Below are 19,831 nucleotides of genomic sequence, written 5' to 3' on the forward strand. Positions count from 1 at the left end.
ATGAGAAATGGATTTTTTTTTTTTTTTTTTGCCTAAAGCCCATCAATTTGCAGGTCTCCACTCTTCCCTTGAGTGATGTGAGGAAAAAAACCCCAGTGGTATGTTAACAGTAGCCAGAGAAATAGTGATTTTTCTTCTGTTATCATTTAAGTCCTATTATAATATTTTAACTTATATTCACATTTTATATTGAAGTCTTCACTGTCTTAGCAAAATCAGAAAAAGTGCTATAATAAAATGCTGTCATTAAAAAAAATAAACAAAAAAACCCCCTTTATTTTCTAGATAAGCCTTTGTCTGATACCACTGTTGAAATTATATCATTTTGTGTTGTGTGTATATCATCCCAACATAAGGATATAAACTTTGTGTGCTAAAACGTGACTGACAACAACAGGACCGGTAAGATTTCACTCCAAGATCACACTGTACAGGGGCTACGGTAGAGAAGGGAACACACAGAAGTTTCATAGATCTTTCTTAGGAAAAAACCCTTCAAAACCAGCCAGCAACAGCAGCTAAAACTTACATAGCGTTTACTAAGTGCCTGCACATTTCACCTTAACCCTGAGGTAGGTTCTGTATCATCTTCATCTTACAGATAAGGAAATGGGCACAGAGAGGTTAAGTCATTTGCCAAAGGTCACGTAAGGAATAAGTGGAAGAGCTGGGATTCAGATAAATGCAGTCTAGCTGTAAGGACCATAGTTATAATCATACCATACTCTATATACTACATCAGTAAGGGATTAAGTTGCTTTCTTGAACAAATCTCCTATTCAATAACATGCATATGGTTCAGCTGGAAAAATTACAGACCAATCACCATCTGGCTAGAACCATTATTATTTCAGACATAGGCATCCTATGTAACTTGAGGTGGGGAGAAGAGTTATTTATGGATTACTGTAGTAAATATTTGTCAAAACACCAACTATCTCAATAATCATACACTTATTTCATTCATAAGAACTTCCAAAAATAACTCTTCTGTATCAAAAAACTTATAAATGGCACAAGAGAGTTAAATAATGGCCTATGGAGGAAAGAATTCTGCTAGGGGAAACTCTAGTGAAGCATTTTCTCCATTACATTTTTGATTGATATAGTTCATGAAAGAAGCCTCGCTTTGCCGCCTTCTTTTTTTAAATGAATTTATTTATTTAATTTATTTATTTTTGGCTGCGTTGGGTCTTCGTTGCTGTGCGCGGGCTTTCTCTAGTTGCAGCGAGCGGGGGCCACTCTTCGTCGAGGTGCACAAGCTTCTCATTGCGGTGGCTTCTCTTGTTGCGGAGCATGGGCTCTAGGCACACGGGCTCAGTAGCTGTGGTGCACGGGCTTAGTTGCTCCGCGGCATGTGGGATCTTCCCAGACCAGGGCTCGAACCCGTGTCCCCTGCATTGGCAGGTGGATTCCTAACCACTGCACCACCAGGGAAGCCCTGCCTTCCTTTTTTTAGTGATTCCTCTGAGAGGGAATGCAAGAAACTAAATCTGAGGGGGAAAACTGCTTTCATAATCTCAAGTGTAAACCACGAATAGCCTTTTCTGATATAAAAGTTAAAGCCTGAAGAGATAAGAAAGGCAAGCATTTATTCCTTTAAACATTTCAATAAATTTGCAAAAATATTCAGCAACTATGCACATATTGTTTGTATACTTAAAATGCAACAATTTTCCTGCTTCGAATATTATTTTCCTGAGTGTTTTAAGGATATTTTGTTCTACTAGACGATTCAAAAGTAAGACTTACACACACACATAATATATGTAACAGGAATTCTCCACATGATTAGCATCGTGGACTCTCCTAACAGTGTCAAACAATGAGAAGCCAAACATGATCACATCCACGTCGTAAGGAGAGCCTGGAGAATCACCTACGTCTTTGTTTTCTGCTCAGTGCTTCTGATAAGCTCAGCAGATGTACAGCCATGACTTGTTTCCAAACATCCAGACCCCCTCACTGGCTCACCACAATTACACAAGCGCTAAGTTCTAAGTATTCAAAGAAAGATTGCAGGTGTCGCTTTACTTCTCTCTGGTCCCTTTACCAAACCCCTACATCACTTATGACATTACTTGCTAATATTCTGCAATCCAAAATGAAAAATGCAGGTATACAAGTTTGCTAAATTTCACTTAACCAAATAAATTTAAAAATAGATAAAATACTTAAATTCCTGCAACACAAAACTTGGTTTTCATATTCATTAGAACATTTTAGAATTACTCAAACACAAGAATTGAAAATGTGTGTGCTATTTGGAAGAGAACTACTGAATTTATTCTCCAGAAGAAAAAGCAGACCTGAAGCATCACATTACTGGAACACCTGAAACATGTTGACAAGTTCTTATCTTCTAAACTTCAACGAAAGCTGCTTGCACAAACTATTTAAAGAATATCTGCCCCTATTAAACAAGCCAGATGTGTTAAGGAAGTCAGAAGCTGAGTCACTTCATTTCTTTCTGTTGCCTCCAGTTGCTAGAATACTGGCAATTCGCATAAATATGTTTAATGTATCCATGTAGATTCCCAGCATCCTAGGAAAGAAATTATGCCTGTTAAATATGATGTAATTCTCGTAACAATGACAAAAACTATTTCGTAATGTAGGAGAGAAGAAAGCGCAACACTGATTATTTGTCCCAGGTATATGAAATGGAAATTTTAAAAAAGACGCCAACTAAGGAAGTCCTAGACTAGAAAACTATCAAGATTTTTCTTTTGGCAGATTAATCTTTTAAGTGTTAAAGGGCAGTTTTAAAAATCATTATATTATCTGACACTCTACTATGAGTACAGTATCTTGCTTTAAAAAAAAAAGAAATGGGTGATAGACACTGAAATAATCAAAATAAAAACCAAAGAAACACCTTCACAAAAATGTGTCAGACACAAGTCTGGCATTTTAAAATATAACACACTCCCTTCAATGCCTCCCCTGATTACCCCCAAAAAACCTGCCACAAATCTGTGAGCATTATAGCAATGTTTAAAAAAATCATTACATTAAGTTTTAAAGAAATAAAAATAAATTACTTTAAAAAATGTGATAGACACCATGAAACTCAAGGAAATTACTTAAATAAAATAACCTACTTTGGTGGAGAGGCCAAGGAAAGGAAAAAGCATTATTGTACAACACAACATCAGCTACAGTTGAATATCTCCAAAATGGAATTTTCAATTTTTAATAAAAAATTAAAAATTGAAGTGTTTCCAATTTTTAATAAAATAGGCTTTTCTATTAAAAATTTCAATTATGTACACTTTCCAAAAATAACACTTGACTAATACATCTTTTCTTCAGTTTTAAAGTCTGTTAAATATAAATTACACAAACACACATGCAAAATTAATTGACCAACAAAAGCACTATAAGGCTAATTAACAAAATAGGTAAAATACTCTGAATCAATTGAATATATACCTAATTATTACACTTAGTTGCAATATAATCAAATGTTTTGTGTATACATAGCTTACTAAGGAAAGAGAACAGACCAAATAATAACAGAAATAAAATAGTAAAATTCAACAAAGTCATTGTTGCAGGTTGAACTCAAAAGATATGTTCAAGTCCTAATCTGTGGTACCTGTGAATGTGACGTTACTTGGGAATAGGGTCTTTGCGATTATAATTAAGATGTGAGTTAAGAGGAGGTAATACTGGAGAAGGGTGAGCCTTAATTCAATATGGCATCATTATAAGAGACAGAGATACAGGGAGAACATCATATGAGGACAGGAGTAAAGATTACAGTGATATATCTACAAGCCAAGGAATGCCAAGGATGGCTGGCCATGACAAGAAGCTAGGAGAGAGGCATGGAGGAGATTCTCCCCTAGGGCCCTCAGAAGGTACCAACCCTGATGATACCTTGATTTCAGACTTCTGGACTCTGGAACTATGAGAGAATAAATTTCTGTTGTTTTAAATCAGCCAGTTTATATAATTTGTTATAGCAGTCCTTGGAAACTAACACAGTCATAAAACAAAACAGGCCAAAGCAACACAAATGTCCTTATGCAACAAAGAAAAGACATTAAAGGCTACTTACGAATTGATGGGATCATATTTTTGAACTCCATACACTGGTACTACTTCTGCACGCTTGATTACTTTCTGTGTATCATACAGAAGAAACATGCTGAAAAGAACTAATCCACCATAAATTGCCACCGAGTACAGCGTGGCGCCAGCCACAGTGGTAGGTGGAAGAAACATAGATCCTGAAATCAAAATGGGGAAAAAAAGGTTTTCTGGGAAAAAGTATTTTTCTGTAACTGGATTTACAATCAGCATCACTTAAAAAAGTTTTCTTCTTTGGCATGTTGCACAGATAAGGAAACATCCGAGTATGTGCTCTAATTTTACATACATTCAGTTCAAAACCCATTATACTCATTCTTGCAGTGGGTCACTTGCCCACATTATAGGAAAGTTCCTGCATCAGAGCAATTTTCATGTTCTCCAGACCAACTTTCCCATTTTACATGTATTTGGTAAAACCAATAATAATGGTTTGCCATGATGCCAAACGAGCAAATCCAGTCAAATTAGCATATATGTTTTAACCAACTTTTAAAAATGACACTTACTAAATTCTCTCCATTAGGATACCTGAGTATGTCAGATGATTTTAGGACATCATGAACCAAGAACCAAGCGTCAAAGCACAGTGGCTTACCTAGTGAGGACACAAAGACGACACCCAGGCCCACGCCCAGGGGTGCTCCCATGTTCAAAAACTTCTCACTGGGTGCACACATGGCCACAGTGGAGAGGCCTCCCACAACACCAGCTGTGTACCATGCGGCTCTGAGGAGAAGAGGCCCCCCTAATATCGTCAGAGGAGCCACCACTGCACCCATCACACCTGGAGAAAGAGCAAGCAGGCAGTTAAATATTTACTAAACAACAACCAAAAGGAAAATGCTTCTTCTAACATGCCATCTGAACATATTGTAGCTTATAGTTAAACAATGTGATTACAAAAAGTCTTCTCCTTATTTAGGTGACGCTATCCCCAAAACCCCACAACTAAAACTTGTACCTATCCAAATTCTAAATCACAACTAACACGATTCCTAGTCAATCAGTCAAAACTCACACAGTAAAAACACTAATCTAGAGTTTTAGTAACTATGTCAAATTCAGTGTAGTTCATTATTTGGATCTGAGTCTACCAATAGTCTTTATAACAATATTCACATTTGGAAGAACTGAGATGAAAGGCTTAAAATAACTGAAGGTCAAATCTACTGTGCTGAAAGAGAACACAGTAAAAGGAAAGACTAAGTATATGATGCTAATCTTAAAGTAGGAACTTCACGGACAGATGCTGCTGTTACCTTGTGTAATAGGGAATGTAATCACAGCTTGGAAAAAGCAATTTTAGTTGTTAAATATTTATAAACATGTCCACCCAAAGGATGGTAACAATAATTTCATTAGCAAAGGTAAATAGAAATATTTTATTTAAAAAAAACAGATCTCAGATAAGGTATTCTTTCCGTATTGAGTAGAACAAGCTATACCCTTTTCTTTTTTTTTTTTTTTGGCAGTACCATGTGACTTGTGGGATCTTCGTTCCCCGACCAAGGATTGAACCTGGGTCCCCTGCAGTGGAAGCATAGAGTCCTAACCACTAGACAGCCAGGGAATTCTCAACTATACCCTTTTCTTAAACATTAAATGTGCATAGTTGAACTCATGGAATAAGCACAGAGCTACCTTCACACTGAAATTTTAATACCAGTGTGTCTCTTGAGACTAACATTTCTAGATCAAGTAATAGGGCATATTTTATCACATGATGATGAAAAATTAAAAAATTTTTTGCTCTAGGAAAGACATTAGATAAAAATTCATCTGTATGACATTTCTATCAGAATTCCTATCAATTTTGCAACTGACAGCAAAATTTTAAGAAAAACTTTCAAGGAGATTATTGAGATTTTTTCCAGTGATACTGATAGAAATCTTAAATGGCAATAGATGTTTGCTGCTTAAGGACAAATCAATTACAAAACTAATAAGAATAGCTCAACATTATTATTGTGAATGAAAACTGCCCTTCAGGAAATTAGTACATCCACTGGGGAAAACAAGTATGAAGGTTCCTCAAAAAATAAACACAACTATCATATGATCCAGCAATCTCAATTCTGGGTTTATAAGCAAAGGAACTGAAATCAGGATATGAAAACAACCCAAGTGTTTGTCAATGGATGGATGGATAAAGAAGATGTGGTATATATAAACAATGGAATATTATTCAGACTCAAAAAAGAATGAAATGTTGCACTTCTTGACAATACAGATGGATCTTGAGGACATTATGCTAAGTGAAATAAGTCGGACAGAGAAAGACAAATATCGTATGATCTCACTTATACGTGGAATCTAAAAAAGTCAAACAGAGAAACAGAGCATAGTGGTGGTTACTACGGGCTGGGGGGAGACGAAAATGCGGAGATACCTGTCAAGGGGTACAAGCTTCCAGTTATGATTAACAAGTTTGAGGACGTAATGTACATCATGATTACAGCTAATAATACCACATCATAAATGCTGCTAAGAGAGTAGATCTTAAATGTTCTCATCATAAAAAAGATACGGTAAATACGAAATGAAGGTTAATGCTATGGTAGTAATCATTTTGTAATATATAAATGTGTCAAATCAACATGTTGCATGCCTTAAACTTATACAATATCATGTATCAGTTATATCTCAATAAAGCAGGGGGAAAACACAGAAGAGACTAGCTTTCAGCGAGCGTTTCAGTAATTCTTGCACAGTATCACTTAGGCCTGATTGAGACCACAGCTGTGTCCACAAGGTATTAAACATCTGTATGAAAAATGAAAATAGAATGCATTGGGATGTTTATCCTGGGTCAAAACCTGGCTTTGATGTCTCTTTGACTCTGTGAGTGGTTGCCCTTAGGTCATCCACGTTGGATTAAAGGGGTCTGAAACTCCATCATGCCAGTGAATGAAAAATTAGACAGAGAGTTGGACTTTAAGAAATAACATTAGGGGCTTCCCTGGTGGCACAGTGGTTAAGAATCCACCTGCCAGTGCAGGAGACATGGGTTCGAGCCCTGGTCCAGGAATATCCCACATGCTGCGGAGCAACTAAGCCCGTGTGCCACAACTGCTGAGCCTGCGCTCTAGAAGCCACAAGCCACAACTACTGAGGCTGCGTGCCACAACTACTGAAGCCCATGTGCCTAGAGCCCATGCTCCGCAACAAGAGAAGCCACTGCAATGAGAAGCCCGCACACCACAACGAAGAGCAGCCCCCACTTATCCCAACTAGAGAAAAGCCTGCGCATAGCAACGAAGGCCCAATGCAGCCAAAAATAAATAAATAAATAATAAATTTATGGAAACAAAAGAAAAGAAAAAAAGAGAAATAACATTGGGGGGTGTCAGTCTTGACTTTGGCACTTCCTGCTGTGTGACTTCACCCAGCCTCAGCTTCCTCATCCATGAACATATGGACAGGCTAATGCCTGCACACACAGCTTCCCAAGATGTTTATGAAGAATAAAGCAAATTCTGAAAACAAATTAAAAAAAGAAAAAAATGGCATTCATACTGCGCAAGAAAGGGTTAACACAGCAGACCTAAGCCTACCTTTACAGAGACCTGCTTGCAAGGTTAGTCCTTGGCTGGCATCTGAGAACTTGGCACTGGAACCATTCTCTAACCTTAGGGTTAGACTATTTATGCAAAAAATGAGTTATGCTGAATGCCTGCTTTCCTTCTGGGAGTCTGGATTTTGGTAGTTGCTAGGAGGGTCCCTAAATGGTCAGCCCCCAATAAAAACCTTCGGTGCTGAGTCTCTAATGGGCTTCCCTGGGCAGAAACATTGTACATGTTACTGCACATTTCGCATTCTTGCCGTGTGCCCTCAAAGGGAGGAGACAGCACTGAAAGCCTGTGTGTGGATTTCTCCACACTCTAGACTTTGCCTGTATCTTTCTCCCTTTCTGATCCTACTGTGTATCCTTTCACTGTAATAAACCTTAGCTCTGAGTATAACTATATGCTGAGTCCTGTGACTCCATCTAACAAATTGCTGAATGAATGGGTGGCCTAGGGGACTGCCCTCCAACACACATAAAACACCCAGAACTGGGCTCCCCTGGTGGCGCAGTGGTTGAGAGTCCACCTGCTGATGCAGGGGACATGGGTTTGTGCCCCGGTCTGGGAAGATCCCACATGCCGCGGAGCGGCTAGGCCCGTGAGCCATGGCCGCTAAGCCTGTGCGTCCGGAGCCTGTGCTCCGCAACGGGAGAGGCAACAGTGAGAGGCCTGCGTACCACACACACAAAAAAACAACCAAAAAAACCCCCCCAAAAACCACCCAGAACTTAAGTAATTTATATGTTACAATAATATCAGATAAGAAGAGGTTTTCTAAGCAACACAGGTAGAAAGGCTTACTTATTCTAGCTCGAATTAAAACTACACAGCTACTTTAATTCAACAAGTGGATCTACTATTTATCAGAGATAAAATGACACTGAACCTGTTTATTCAAGGAAACAGTGTCTAAAATGGGAAACAGGTGTAGAACTCTATTTACTGGCTAAGACGTTGAATAATCCTTGAATATTTATATGGCACTAAGAGATATTAAATTTTATAGCAAATGCACACACTACGTTTTAAGTAATTTTTTTCTTAAAAGCAGGTTACTGGTATTAGAAGAAAATATTGGGACCATCGCCCTCCCAACCACAAAAGTTCTGTCTTGTAAAGGTCCATGGAAAATATCTATGGTTGAATTACCTAAGACCTAATGGAAGAGAGGCTTGAAAACCAAGGCTGGGAAGTCATGCTCTCTCACATTCACCAAAACAAAGCCAGCACATGAAGAATACAAATGATGTATTTCACACTGGAAATTCATCATACTGGGTACCCCAAAACTAATTTCCATTTATTAACCCACGTTAAAAACATTTCAGTCTGTCTCCCTGGAATTTTCATGGAAATGCTTATAGAAGTGCTCTTGGCTTGTGGTAAAGATCATGCATCTAGAGCATTTTTGTTTCTGCATCTGGTGTTCTTTACTCAACCCAGAGGCACAATACCCTGGGATACTTGCAATGGAAAATACTTTATGTAAACTTTAAAATATTTGTCTTTCCATAATTAAGGAAAATATTACATATACCTAAAGGAATATTAATACTGTTCCGCAATACCAGGGTTGGACAGCCTCTGTCCTGCCCACAGTAACTTTGTGCCAAAAACTATCTACTGACCCAGCTAACCGCATCACACACGGAAGTGAATTTCCAAAGATCTTTTTGACTGCTTTCTTCTTCCCAATGCTCCACTGCAAAAACCTCTGCTCCTATTCTTTCACACATCTTACGTCCTCCTTCTCTGGTAGAGACCCCCAGTTTCTTATTTTTCTAAAGATATACAACAAGAACAATTCTCAAGTGATGTGTATCAGATCTGAAATCCTCCTGGTATTAGACAAAACACATAAAAGGAAATCTCTGCATATACTAGACTGTCACCAGAGGCAAGTGTAATACTGGGGCTGTCCATGGTCTTAGTATCAGAATCATTAACTTTCCAGAGTGGAGATCTGGCAATAATACTACCAGGAATAAGTGCAGAAAACCGTTAAGTATTTAGCAGACATGAGGCTTAATTAAATTGTGTACATATCATTTACGACTGTGAAGAGCCATCAAAAAAGGCAGTATTTAAGATTGTTTAACAACAATTGTAAAACAGAACATACCAGAATGTAGTAACCAAGCAAGATGCTTTGGGCCTGGGCTCTGGTCATATGATATCGACTGGACCAGCATTCCAGCTCCAATCATGGCTGCAAAGGTTGCACCAATTGTCTGAAAGACATGTATTACTAAGAAAAATTGATCCTTATACAACAACAAAGTAGAAACTCACAGGTTCCAAGTCCAGTTAGTTCCTCCAATAAACCATGTTTAAAAAGATGAAGGATAATAAACAGAATCCTATATTTTTCTAGCACATTAAAAGGCCTTGTGCTTATTTCAGTTTGGTCAAATTAGCAAGAGCACCCCCTACTATCATACATAAAGTTTTCCAGACAACTTTAAGTGAATGAGTAGAGCTCTGGAAGATAACATCATCTTTAAAAAATTTTATTCTTGTTAGACAAAGGTATAACAAAACCCCTTTAAAAGTCCCAGAATAATTATTTTTAATTATATTTATTTTGGTATAGCACAAGTAACATTAAAAAAGTTAGTCATGATACACCAATTAGAATATATATATATATATATATATCTATCTCACATTGTCTCAAACTCTATATTTGCTAAATGAAAACCTGAAAAAAAGCAGCACATGGAAAAGATGAGAAATAAGATTCTACATTTCTATCCTCCCAATTTTCTGGCTGAATTGGCCCTCATCCCCTTTGTCTATCTTCGATTTCCATTGTTATACATTTAAATATTCCTTGTGCATAACAAGGAAGAAATGTTTGTAATGAAAGATGATAATCAATCTTCAGGAAATTTAAAGCAGAAATTGCAAACTTGCAGCCCTTGGGCAAGATCAGGCAGCAGATGTTTTGTTTGGCCAACTATTCAAAAAACAATTGAGCGAGAACGCATTTAGTTGGAAGGCTTTCTCTAGATGCCAAAATCCCACGTGACATACCAGGCCTGCCTCACTCATCTGCATTATGTCTAACCCATGGGCATCTGAACGGTCAACCTCTGAGGTAAAGTACAGGTAAACATAACAGCTGTTTTTGCTGAGAATGCGAAAGCCTTCACTCATAACACAGAAAAGCACGCTGGGTTCTACTTCACCACCTTCCAATGGAGAAACAATTACTAAAAGCTACTTCATCTATCTCCATGCAAAGCATTTTCAGGATATTTAACACAATTACATATTTTTCTTTTAAAGTCCTTCATCATCCAGGTTCATTTTTTGCCTTTTACCTTCCCATACTCTACACTCCAGGTACACTGAACTGGTAGGCTGCGAACATGCCCCAGTTTCACACCTCTTTAATTTTGTTTATTGTGCCTAAAAATACGTCCTTCCTATCTGGTTGACATATTCAAGGATTACCTCTTTGCCTGAAAAGTTTTTCTGGTAGGTACCCTGGCTGTAATAAGCAGTGTCAGATGTCTCTACTCTGTTCCAAAAGCACTTGGTACAAACTTTGACATTATCTGTGTGTATGTCTGTCACCTCCCAAAGGCTTCTTCCTCTCTGTAGCACCTGTCTGGCTTTCTAAACTATTTTACTTAAGCAGCCCTAAAGGCAGGTGAGACTGATCTTATGCCCACAAGCACCTGAGAATATGGCCCAAGCACAAAACCTCATTGAAGTCTTATTTTAGGGGCTAAACTCTTTTGTATATTTTAATCTTTCATGTTTGCTTTATTACAAAAGCATTGCTTTAAATTGTTTACCTCTGATTAAAACTGACATACCTGATGAGAATGCAACAAGTTGATTCTGTGCCTTCAATAACCTCTAGGCTAGGAGATTCATGACACCCATCTGAGAAGCAAGACCCTACTACTGAAGTGTCTAAATGGCTACGCAACTGCAAATGGTTCTCCTTTTGGAAAGTACAGAATAGTGGAAACATTACAGATTTGGAAGTCATAGGGATCTGGGTTGCCCATGGGAAGAATCAGTGGGAATTTGCTGTGGGAAGTGTGTGTTATATAAACTTTCCCATCTCCCATTCCCTTCCAGTCTCACACTCGTTGCTCTAGTTTGCATTACCATCATTTTAGACCTTGAAAAGGCACAGCTGGTACACTTGCTCCCTGTCTCTTCCACATTAGTTCTTAAAGCTCAAATACAAATCATACTTTTGCTGTTCTAGTATCTGCAATGGCCTCTAACCGCTTAGGTGCTCTCCTCAGCTCGGCAATCAAACACACCCTTTCTATTTGTGTCTTCTTCACACTCCAGACCTCAAACACTTAAACTTCACTTGAATGGGATTATAAAGTCACTTGTAATGACTACCTCCTCTCCTTTGCCCAAGCTGTTTTTTTTCCACAAAACTCGACTACCCTGTCCTCTCCTACTAAAATAAAAAAATGCTAGTAAAACAACAAATGCTCAAGAAACTCTCACTGAATATAAAACCTTATATAGGGTCAAGGAAAGTTCAGAATAGTGCCAGCACTATTCTACTCCTAGTAGTATAGAGTGCTTGGGTTTTTGTGACAGCTATTCTCCACTGACCTCTAAGATGGATTTTTTTTTTAACATCTTTATTGGAGTATAATTGCTTTACAATGGTGTATTAGTTGCTGCTGTATAACAAAGTGAATCAGCTATATGTATACATATATCCCCATAACTCTTCCCTCTTGCGTCTCCGTCCCACCCTCCCTATCCCACCCCTCTAGGTGGTCACAAAGCACCGAGCTGATCTGATCTCCCTGTGCTATGCGGCTGCTTCCCACTAGCTATCTATTTTACGTTTGGTAGTGTATATATGTCCATGCCACTCTCTCACTTCGTCCCAGCTTACCCTTCCCCCTCCCCGTCCATTCTCTGCGTCTGCGTCTTTATTCCTGTCCTGCCCCTAAGTTCTTCAGAACCATTTTTTTTCTTTTAGATTCCATATGTGTTAGCATACGGTATTTGTTTTCCTCTTTCTGACTCACTCTGTCTGACAGACTCTAGGTCCATCCACCTCACTACAAATAACTCAATTTCGTTTCTTTTTATGGCTAATATTCCACTGTATATATGTGCCACATAAGATGGATTTTCATCGGCTTTATTTTTTAGTAAATTACTACAAAATAGAGCTGTTTGATATCTGCTGCTAGATAAGTAGAATGTTCCTGTAAGTTTAGGTTCCAACATCTTTGCTGCTACTAAAATACATATTCAACAAGGAATAATAGCTGACTTGCCTAAGAAGGTATTTCCTACTTTGTTTCAGCTGCACTAATAATTCATATATTACTTGAACAAAGATCTGTTTAATATAGTAAGGTATTCTTTCCATTTAATCCCCTCCTCCGATAGTTTTCATTTAATCTTTTGCTATTTAGTGGGAAAGGAAAACAAAAACAAGCTAACTTACCACCCAAGAGCCTCTCATCATGAAGTTCATGAGGGCAGGAGTTCTATTCACTGCCAGGGCAGACAAAGCTGTTATGCTGATACTTCCTGCTAAGTACATATAGGTGGTATGAATTCTATCCTTCACATACTGAGGCCAAATTCTGTAAGAAACACAACACAGTTAATTTATAGAATTATGAATGTGAATTTTGGTTGAATCATTTACTAGGTGGGAGATCTTGAGAAATATCACTTTATTGCTCTAAATCTTATTCCAGTATCATGGAAATAATGATGCATGTTGGAGTTACCATAAAAAATTAAGTAATATAAAACATATAAGCCCTTGGCACATATACAAAACAACACATTTGCTTCTTGCTTAAACATATATAACCTTGGTAAAAGATTTTTATTTATTGTTTGAATAAATATATGCCAAGGAAATGAGAGATTCTATTTTTTTTCATGTATATTTCCACATAGTTGGAACACTGGACATAAAATACTCTAAAAGTGGTGAAAGATAAGGATGAGAAGAAAACTGGAACCTTTAAGGCACGAATTGTTTGAGAACAATTTACTTACACGGCTTTTTCAAGAGCTCCAATCTCATTAGACATTCCCAAGCCATAGTAGCACAAAGCTCCAAGACCAACAGCAGCCCCTCCAGCAATAAACCATCTTCCCATCTGATCAACTGAAGAACACAGGAGGAAATGCAAGTTAATACTGCTGTCTTGGCTAAAATGATTAGACTTAATTAATCTTTAAGTTCACTCTAACAAAATTTGCGGAGGTGGTGTATCTGTAGATGTAGGGGTACTTCTGTGATATATGTTATTTTATTCATAAGAGATGTGTGTTCTCGTGACACTCTTAGAAAATAAAGATGAGAAAAACATGTTAACATCACGTTATATTTAATATTGTGTCTAAAGTGCTTTAAACAAAGATGATGCTTTACATGGAGTCAAGAAAAAAATGAACCAAAGAAAAATGTAGTTAGTGTTTATGCAGCAGGATCAAGGGAGAGGGTGCTCTTGGTTTTTAGAGTACCGAGAGGAAATAATTTATCAACTCTTAACTGGATGGAGGTATTCACAAAGAGCATCTTGCTCCCTTTAGTCAAAGTTTGTTCCCTAAGAATGTTACTACACTGTTGCTATGATTCATATAGTTTGGTTTCTAGGGCCAACTGACCGACAGAAATGCCCTGAGGGATGCCAACTGGGGCTCTCTCCCATTTTAAAATACAGATGGTCCCCAACTTAAGATTTTTAAAAAACAATATGCATTCAAGTAGAAACTGTACTTTGAATTTTTAATTTTGATCTTTTTCTGGGCTACTGTCATGCAGTACGATACTCCCTTGTGATGCTGGGCAGCGGCACCCAGTCGGCGAGTTGATCATGAGGGTAAACAGCCGATACACTTATAACCATTCTGTACTCACCCAACAATTCTATTTTTCACTTTCAGGATTCAATAAATCACAGGAAGGATTCAACACTTAATTATAAAATAGGCTTAGTGTTAGATAATTTTGCCCAACTGTAGGTTAATGTTAAGTATTCTGAACACGCTTAAGGTAGGCTAGGCTAAGCTATGATATTTGGTAAGTTAGGTATATTAAATATATTTTGAACTTCAGGACATCTTCAACTTATGATGGGTTTATCAGGACATAACTCCATTTTAAGTCAGGGAAGATGGGTATTGACCTTTTGCAAGGCTGTTAAGGAGCAGTAGTGTTCTTTGATTTTGGGTAGATTACCAATCTAGATTCTGAACTTGCAAAGCTGAAATCCAAACTGTGAACCAAACTGACGTCATTAGGGTATTGCTTCCTGAGAGGCCCTAAATGGGCAGTCAATCAAGATGACCCCTCTTGAACAACTAGCTTTTTATTAACATCTATGTTTTGATGATTTACTCTTGACCTGAAACATATACAAATATTATGTTTGAAGTAAGATTCTACGTGGCTTCAAATGAACTTCAATAACAGATTATAACTTTCAGATCACGGCACATTACCTAATAATTCTTAAAAAAAAAATGGTGAAAGTAAAATTTTTTTCTGGAAGAAACGTGACTGGGGACCACTGAGCTCAGTGTGAAGTACCAACCTTTTCAGGGTCATCAGATACCTGAGGATGACTGCCCTTATTCTCACAAAATGCACATATGTACAAGTTTGCATATACTTTAAGGAGGCTGTTCATGGACCTTTTTTTAAAACACGAGTTTACTAAAGGCTGCCACCTACTTTTAAATATTTTTTCCAGTGATGGCTCCAAAGCTGCCTCCTTGAGTTCTTGGCTAGTTTTCCCACGACGAATTCCAAGTCTTGTCTTGGTGGCATATTCCTGATACACATGGAAACAAAGACACACACCACCCACACCAAAAGAATGTTAACAACAAAATAAAACAGAGAATCTCATCACCCTAGAAAACTCTGTATAATGTAACTTGGTACTTTCTATGTATGTAAGTCATACATACTTCACTATGAAAGTACGTTAGCCAATCTAAAAAATTAAATGTAGACTCTACTTGTGCTCTATCTTCGAAGTGATTCACTAATTCATTACAATCTAACTTCTTAGTTCAGGTTTCAGAACTGTTTATTTCATAAACTACAAATTTTATTTATATCTCTAGAATTATCATATTTTAAACACTAACTTTTAAAAGATATGCATTCAGTAAGTATTAGCTGCATTTTTCCATCTGGGAAATGGGCGCAATCCTTCCTTTAACACAAAGCCAAAGGGATGGATGACTACTACCTCTATTTTAGCTCTTTTTCAACAGTGGAACAGTTAATTTAAGAGAAAAAAGTTGTCTCTTCTAGCTTCTGTATATTTCCTTATCTACCTCACATTTCAAAATTTATACTCCTAATTTGAATGCTAGAGCAGAAATCTACTACAAAAGGAAATGGGTTTCTCTCTAACTTGACAGATTTTGTTTTACCATTCTCTAAACAAGAGCTGAAATGACATGTTTAGTAACTTATTAATAAGTTATTGGCCAAATGGTAATATTCTTAAGCTTTTGAAAATAGGCTCCACGATCTCTCTGTTGAACCATACAGCTCTCAACCCTTCACAAATTACTCTAAATTCTCTGAATGAGAAATTCCAAGAGCTGTAAGTAAAGGAGAAGTTACAGGAGTTCTTTTTCATATATGATAAAGATGGAACAGAACACTAATAGGGAGAAAGAGCTGATTTGGTACATTTTCACAGCTGTTTCAGTAAATCACTAATGGTAGAATAGGGAGCTTCACAATCTGTCAAAAAAATGGTCCCAGGAGCATACAGAGAGACAGACAATATAAAAATATTCAGATTATCTTTACCCTGCTGGGTGGTAAGAGCCACTGATTTTTCGTGATGGAATTCTTCACAACAGGGGAGGCCTTGGTGAGAGCTGGGTGGAAAACCCTGGAAGGTAGTGTCCGGAGACACACAAGTCTTGCGGCCAGCATGGTGGTGCACCAGGTTTACCAAGCAGATCTGAAATGCTAGTTAGAGACAGAGACAAAAAAATCACCCATTAACCAACCCACCGGCTCTAAGAAAGAACCAATCATCTCTTAGGAGAAAAGGTGAAATAAAGTGACCTTTCAAAATGATAATGATGAATACTCTGCTTGTCCCTTGTTAGTTCAAGATATCCATCCCACAGAACTGGTTTGGGATGGACCACCAAAATGGGTTTAAATCCCAATCGGAACAATAACAAGAGGAATGACTTTTATGTGTCCAATACAGAGTGGATTTAATATCAAGAGAATTAAGGGGTGTGTGATGGATTTTATACATGTGGTTTTGTCTGAAGATTTATACCAGCATTCAGTGGGAAAATTTTAAAAAGGGCTAAGAATAACTTCTGAGCAGAGGAAAAATGTCATCCAAGAAGTGATTAACTCTTCAAGGTCATACTACATTGCAAGGTTATAAAACATTGGTGGAAACCAAGCATGCGAAGTATTACTTCCCTTCAAAATATGATGTAAAAATATTCAAGGTATTGAAACCACCTGGGATGTACCTTAAAAATGTAGATTCCTAGGTCTAACTTCGGTCCTAATGATTTAACCCCTTGGAATAAGACACAGTAATATGTATTTTAACTAGCACCCCAAAAGCTAAGAATCTTTGCTTTTAAATACCTATCTGAATGTACTTCCAACTCTGCCACGGGATCTGCGAGGGGTATGCAAAACTGACACCTATTCTTTGGAAAAATACCGAATCATTCTAGCACTTTCGTGGCATTACATCATCTCAGCCTAAAGATGCTGTGCCTCTCATACCTCAACACATCTACTGAGGAGAACCAGCTCAGAGGGGCCTCCAGAGTGGGAATTTTACTTCTATCACAGGCTAGAAGTGGCCTCGTGCGAATGTTTGATCCCTGAGACTCAGGTGCCTTAACTACAAAATGGGTACTACTACCGACCCCGTACGCTTTCGTGTGCATCGATGAGCTCGGATCACAAGACTCGGATGAGAGCCCGGCAGCAAAAACTCTAGCCTCCCAAAGTCAACGCGCGACTCTACAGCACACCAGCCGCAGGCACCCCCTTATCTACCACAGCGGCGCCTGGGCGGCCCGGCCGCGGGGATGATTCAGCACATCGCTGCCCAGGGAGAAGCAGGCAGAGACAGCGAGCCCCTGCCCGCCTACCCCAGGCCCTGAAGTCGCCGTCCCCTCCACCCGGTCACCTGCAGGACGGCCCTGACACGCCGCCAGCCCGTGACGCAGCCCGCAGCGCCGCCGCCTCCAGTCCTCCCCACACACACGCAGCGGCCCAACGGGGCCGGTTGTCAGTAGTACGGTGGATCGCGGTGCCTCACGGCCCGGGGGAGCCTTACCTCAGTCCCTGGTCAACTCAAGCGCGCAGTTCCCCTTCCCGGCCGGCGAAACGCAACGACCACCACCTCTCGCGCCCTCTGCCCACCTCTTACTGATTGTGAGCGCAGTCTCTTTAGCTCGCTGCGTGACGCAACATCCGGAGAAGTCGCAAACACTACGGACAGCCAATCATGAGAGGAGGCCTAACGGAAGGGCGGGTAGTAGGAAGGAGGGGTTCCTAGTTGTAGGGGCGGGGCCAGTGGAGGATTGTTGGGAGCCTCGCAGTCAACGTCCATCGCGGGTGTGGGCAGAGAAGGCATTTCAGCCATTTTAGCTCTGGGTAGCGGAGCTCACCTTCGTTTTTCTCTCAACAGTTTCACTTGCAGCAGTTAAAAAATTATTTTAAAATTGAAAGAGGGTAGTATGAGAATTAAAAATTATTCCTTCGTCCCGTTTCTTTCCTCTTGTCAAGAATTTATTTCCAGATAGTGTGCCAAATTGGCAGTTTCAGACCGGAGCCAACGGGTTTCTTGCGGCGGATGTGAAATCTACAAAAAGAGCTGAGTCGCACGAGGTCGGAGAGCCGCCTGGCCGGATTTTAGGAGTTCTTTCGTTGCTTTGTGACCTCCCGATGACACATTTTCAAGGTTCAGTGAATACTAGCTAGTATAATAGGTTGGTACAACAGGCTCTGCCTCTTACCCAGGGTTGTTTTGAGATCTATTCGTATGCATGTAATTTGTAAGTTGAAAAACCATTTCTTGGCTTTGTGAGGAAGATTTTCCCCTCCTATCATTCTCATTTACCCGTTAAACAAATATTTACTGAGTCTCACTTTGTACCAAATTCTGTACTAGGGATACATACAAATAAAAGACATATTGTACCATTGTTTTGGCAAAACAAACTCCTTGGCCTTATGGCGTTTACTTTCTGGTGGAGACAAGAAAATAGACAAAATGTTTGTTAGTGATAAGTACTAAGAAGAAAAATAAATCTGCGTAAAACCCTAGACGGGCACTATTTCGATAAGGTGATTAATAACATGTAAAATTCATGAACCTAATCTCCTAAGCTATTGTTAATTGTGATTTACGATAATCCTCTAACCATGTAAATCTTGACAAACAAAAAGGTTTGCGTTTTATGTGGGTAATAAAACAGCTTGGCAGCACACAGGTCTTATTCACTCTGAAAATGGCAGGAAAACACTGGAGAAATCTGTCGCTTGAGATAGTGAACAGATCGAGCATGATCAATTTAATCTTACTTTAGATCTTCACCCAATTTAATCAGCTAGCAAATAAGTTCTCTGTTTAGTTCCCTTAGTGCTATTTTTCCCCTAGAGCTTCTGTTACCAGCAAAGAGAAGGCATTCACAACACAGTACCTGAATAAACGAAATACCTTTTTAAGTCTTAGTGAATTGCTTCAAGATTATTGATTAAAGTTTATTATCTTCAAAAAAGAAGAAACATTTCTGATTTCATGTTTTCTTTTCTTACCTATGGGGCTAGTGTTGTTTCCACAGCTGTTAAATGTTTTGAGGCAGGAGAGTTACCTTGTCACATCCTTGGGAAGATATGCTTAGTGTGGAGGGAGGAGAGGTTTCATTGACTTTGAAACCAATTGGGAATTTACTGCAATTGTTTAAGCAAAAAGTGATGAAGGCTGGAATTAAGACAGAGGGACAGAGAAGGAGTGTATGACAGAGATAAAAGACTAAGGAGGAATTTACGGGTTTTAATGACTGATGACTATCACTGATAAGGAAGAGGGAGGCACCCAGGATAATCCCTCTGTTCTGAATTGAGTGAAACTGTGTGGATAATTGCACCATTAGTTTAGAGATAG

General features: G+C 38.7%; 1 protein-coding gene across 1 annotated transcript; it reads right to left on the reverse strand.

Moving 5' to 3' along the window:
• Positions 1 to 1,571: 1,571 nt before the first annotated feature.
• On the reverse strand, positions 1,572 to 18,132 carry GHITM (growth hormone inducible transmembrane protein). Its single transcript, XM_082854687.1, has 9 exons — positions 17,999 to 18,132; positions 16,477 to 16,641; positions 15,376 to 15,475; positions 13,692 to 13,803; positions 13,123 to 13,264; positions 9,790 to 9,898; positions 4,697 to 4,885; positions 4,067 to 4,238; positions 1,572 to 2,545 (listed from the first exon to the last, which is right to left on the reverse strand). The coding sequence occupies exons 2-9, from the start codon at positions 16,603 to 16,605 to the stop codon at positions 2,461 to 2,463; spliced, it is 1,038 nt and encodes a 345-aa protein (XP_082710813.1). The 5' UTR covers positions 16,606 to 16,641; positions 17,999 to 18,132; the 3' UTR covers positions 1,572 to 2,460.
• Positions 18,133 to 19,831: the final 1,699 nt, after the last annotated feature.

The sequence above is a fragment of the Leucopleurus acutus genome (genome assembly GCF_964270905.1).
Source record: "Leucopleurus acutus genome assembly, chromosome: 14".
Taxonomy (NCBI): domain Eukaryota; kingdom Metazoa; phylum Chordata; class Mammalia; order Artiodactyla; family Delphinidae; genus Leucopleurus; species Leucopleurus acutus.

Excerpts from the sequence above, each read along its gene's own strand:
- GHITM (XM_082854687.1), bottom strand. The coding sequence starts at position 16,605 with ATGCTGGCCGCAAGACTTGTGTGTCTCCGGACACTACCTTCCAGGGTT. Across the intron at positions 13,804-15,375 it reads ACTGGAAAAAATATTTAAAA|TTGATCAGATGGGAAGATGG; the intron begins GTAGGTGGCAGC and ends TGTGTTCTTCAG. Across the intron at positions 2,546-4,066 it reads AAATATGATCCCATCAATTC|GATGCTGGGAATCTACATGG; the intron begins GTAAGTAGCCTT and ends TTTCTTTCCTAG.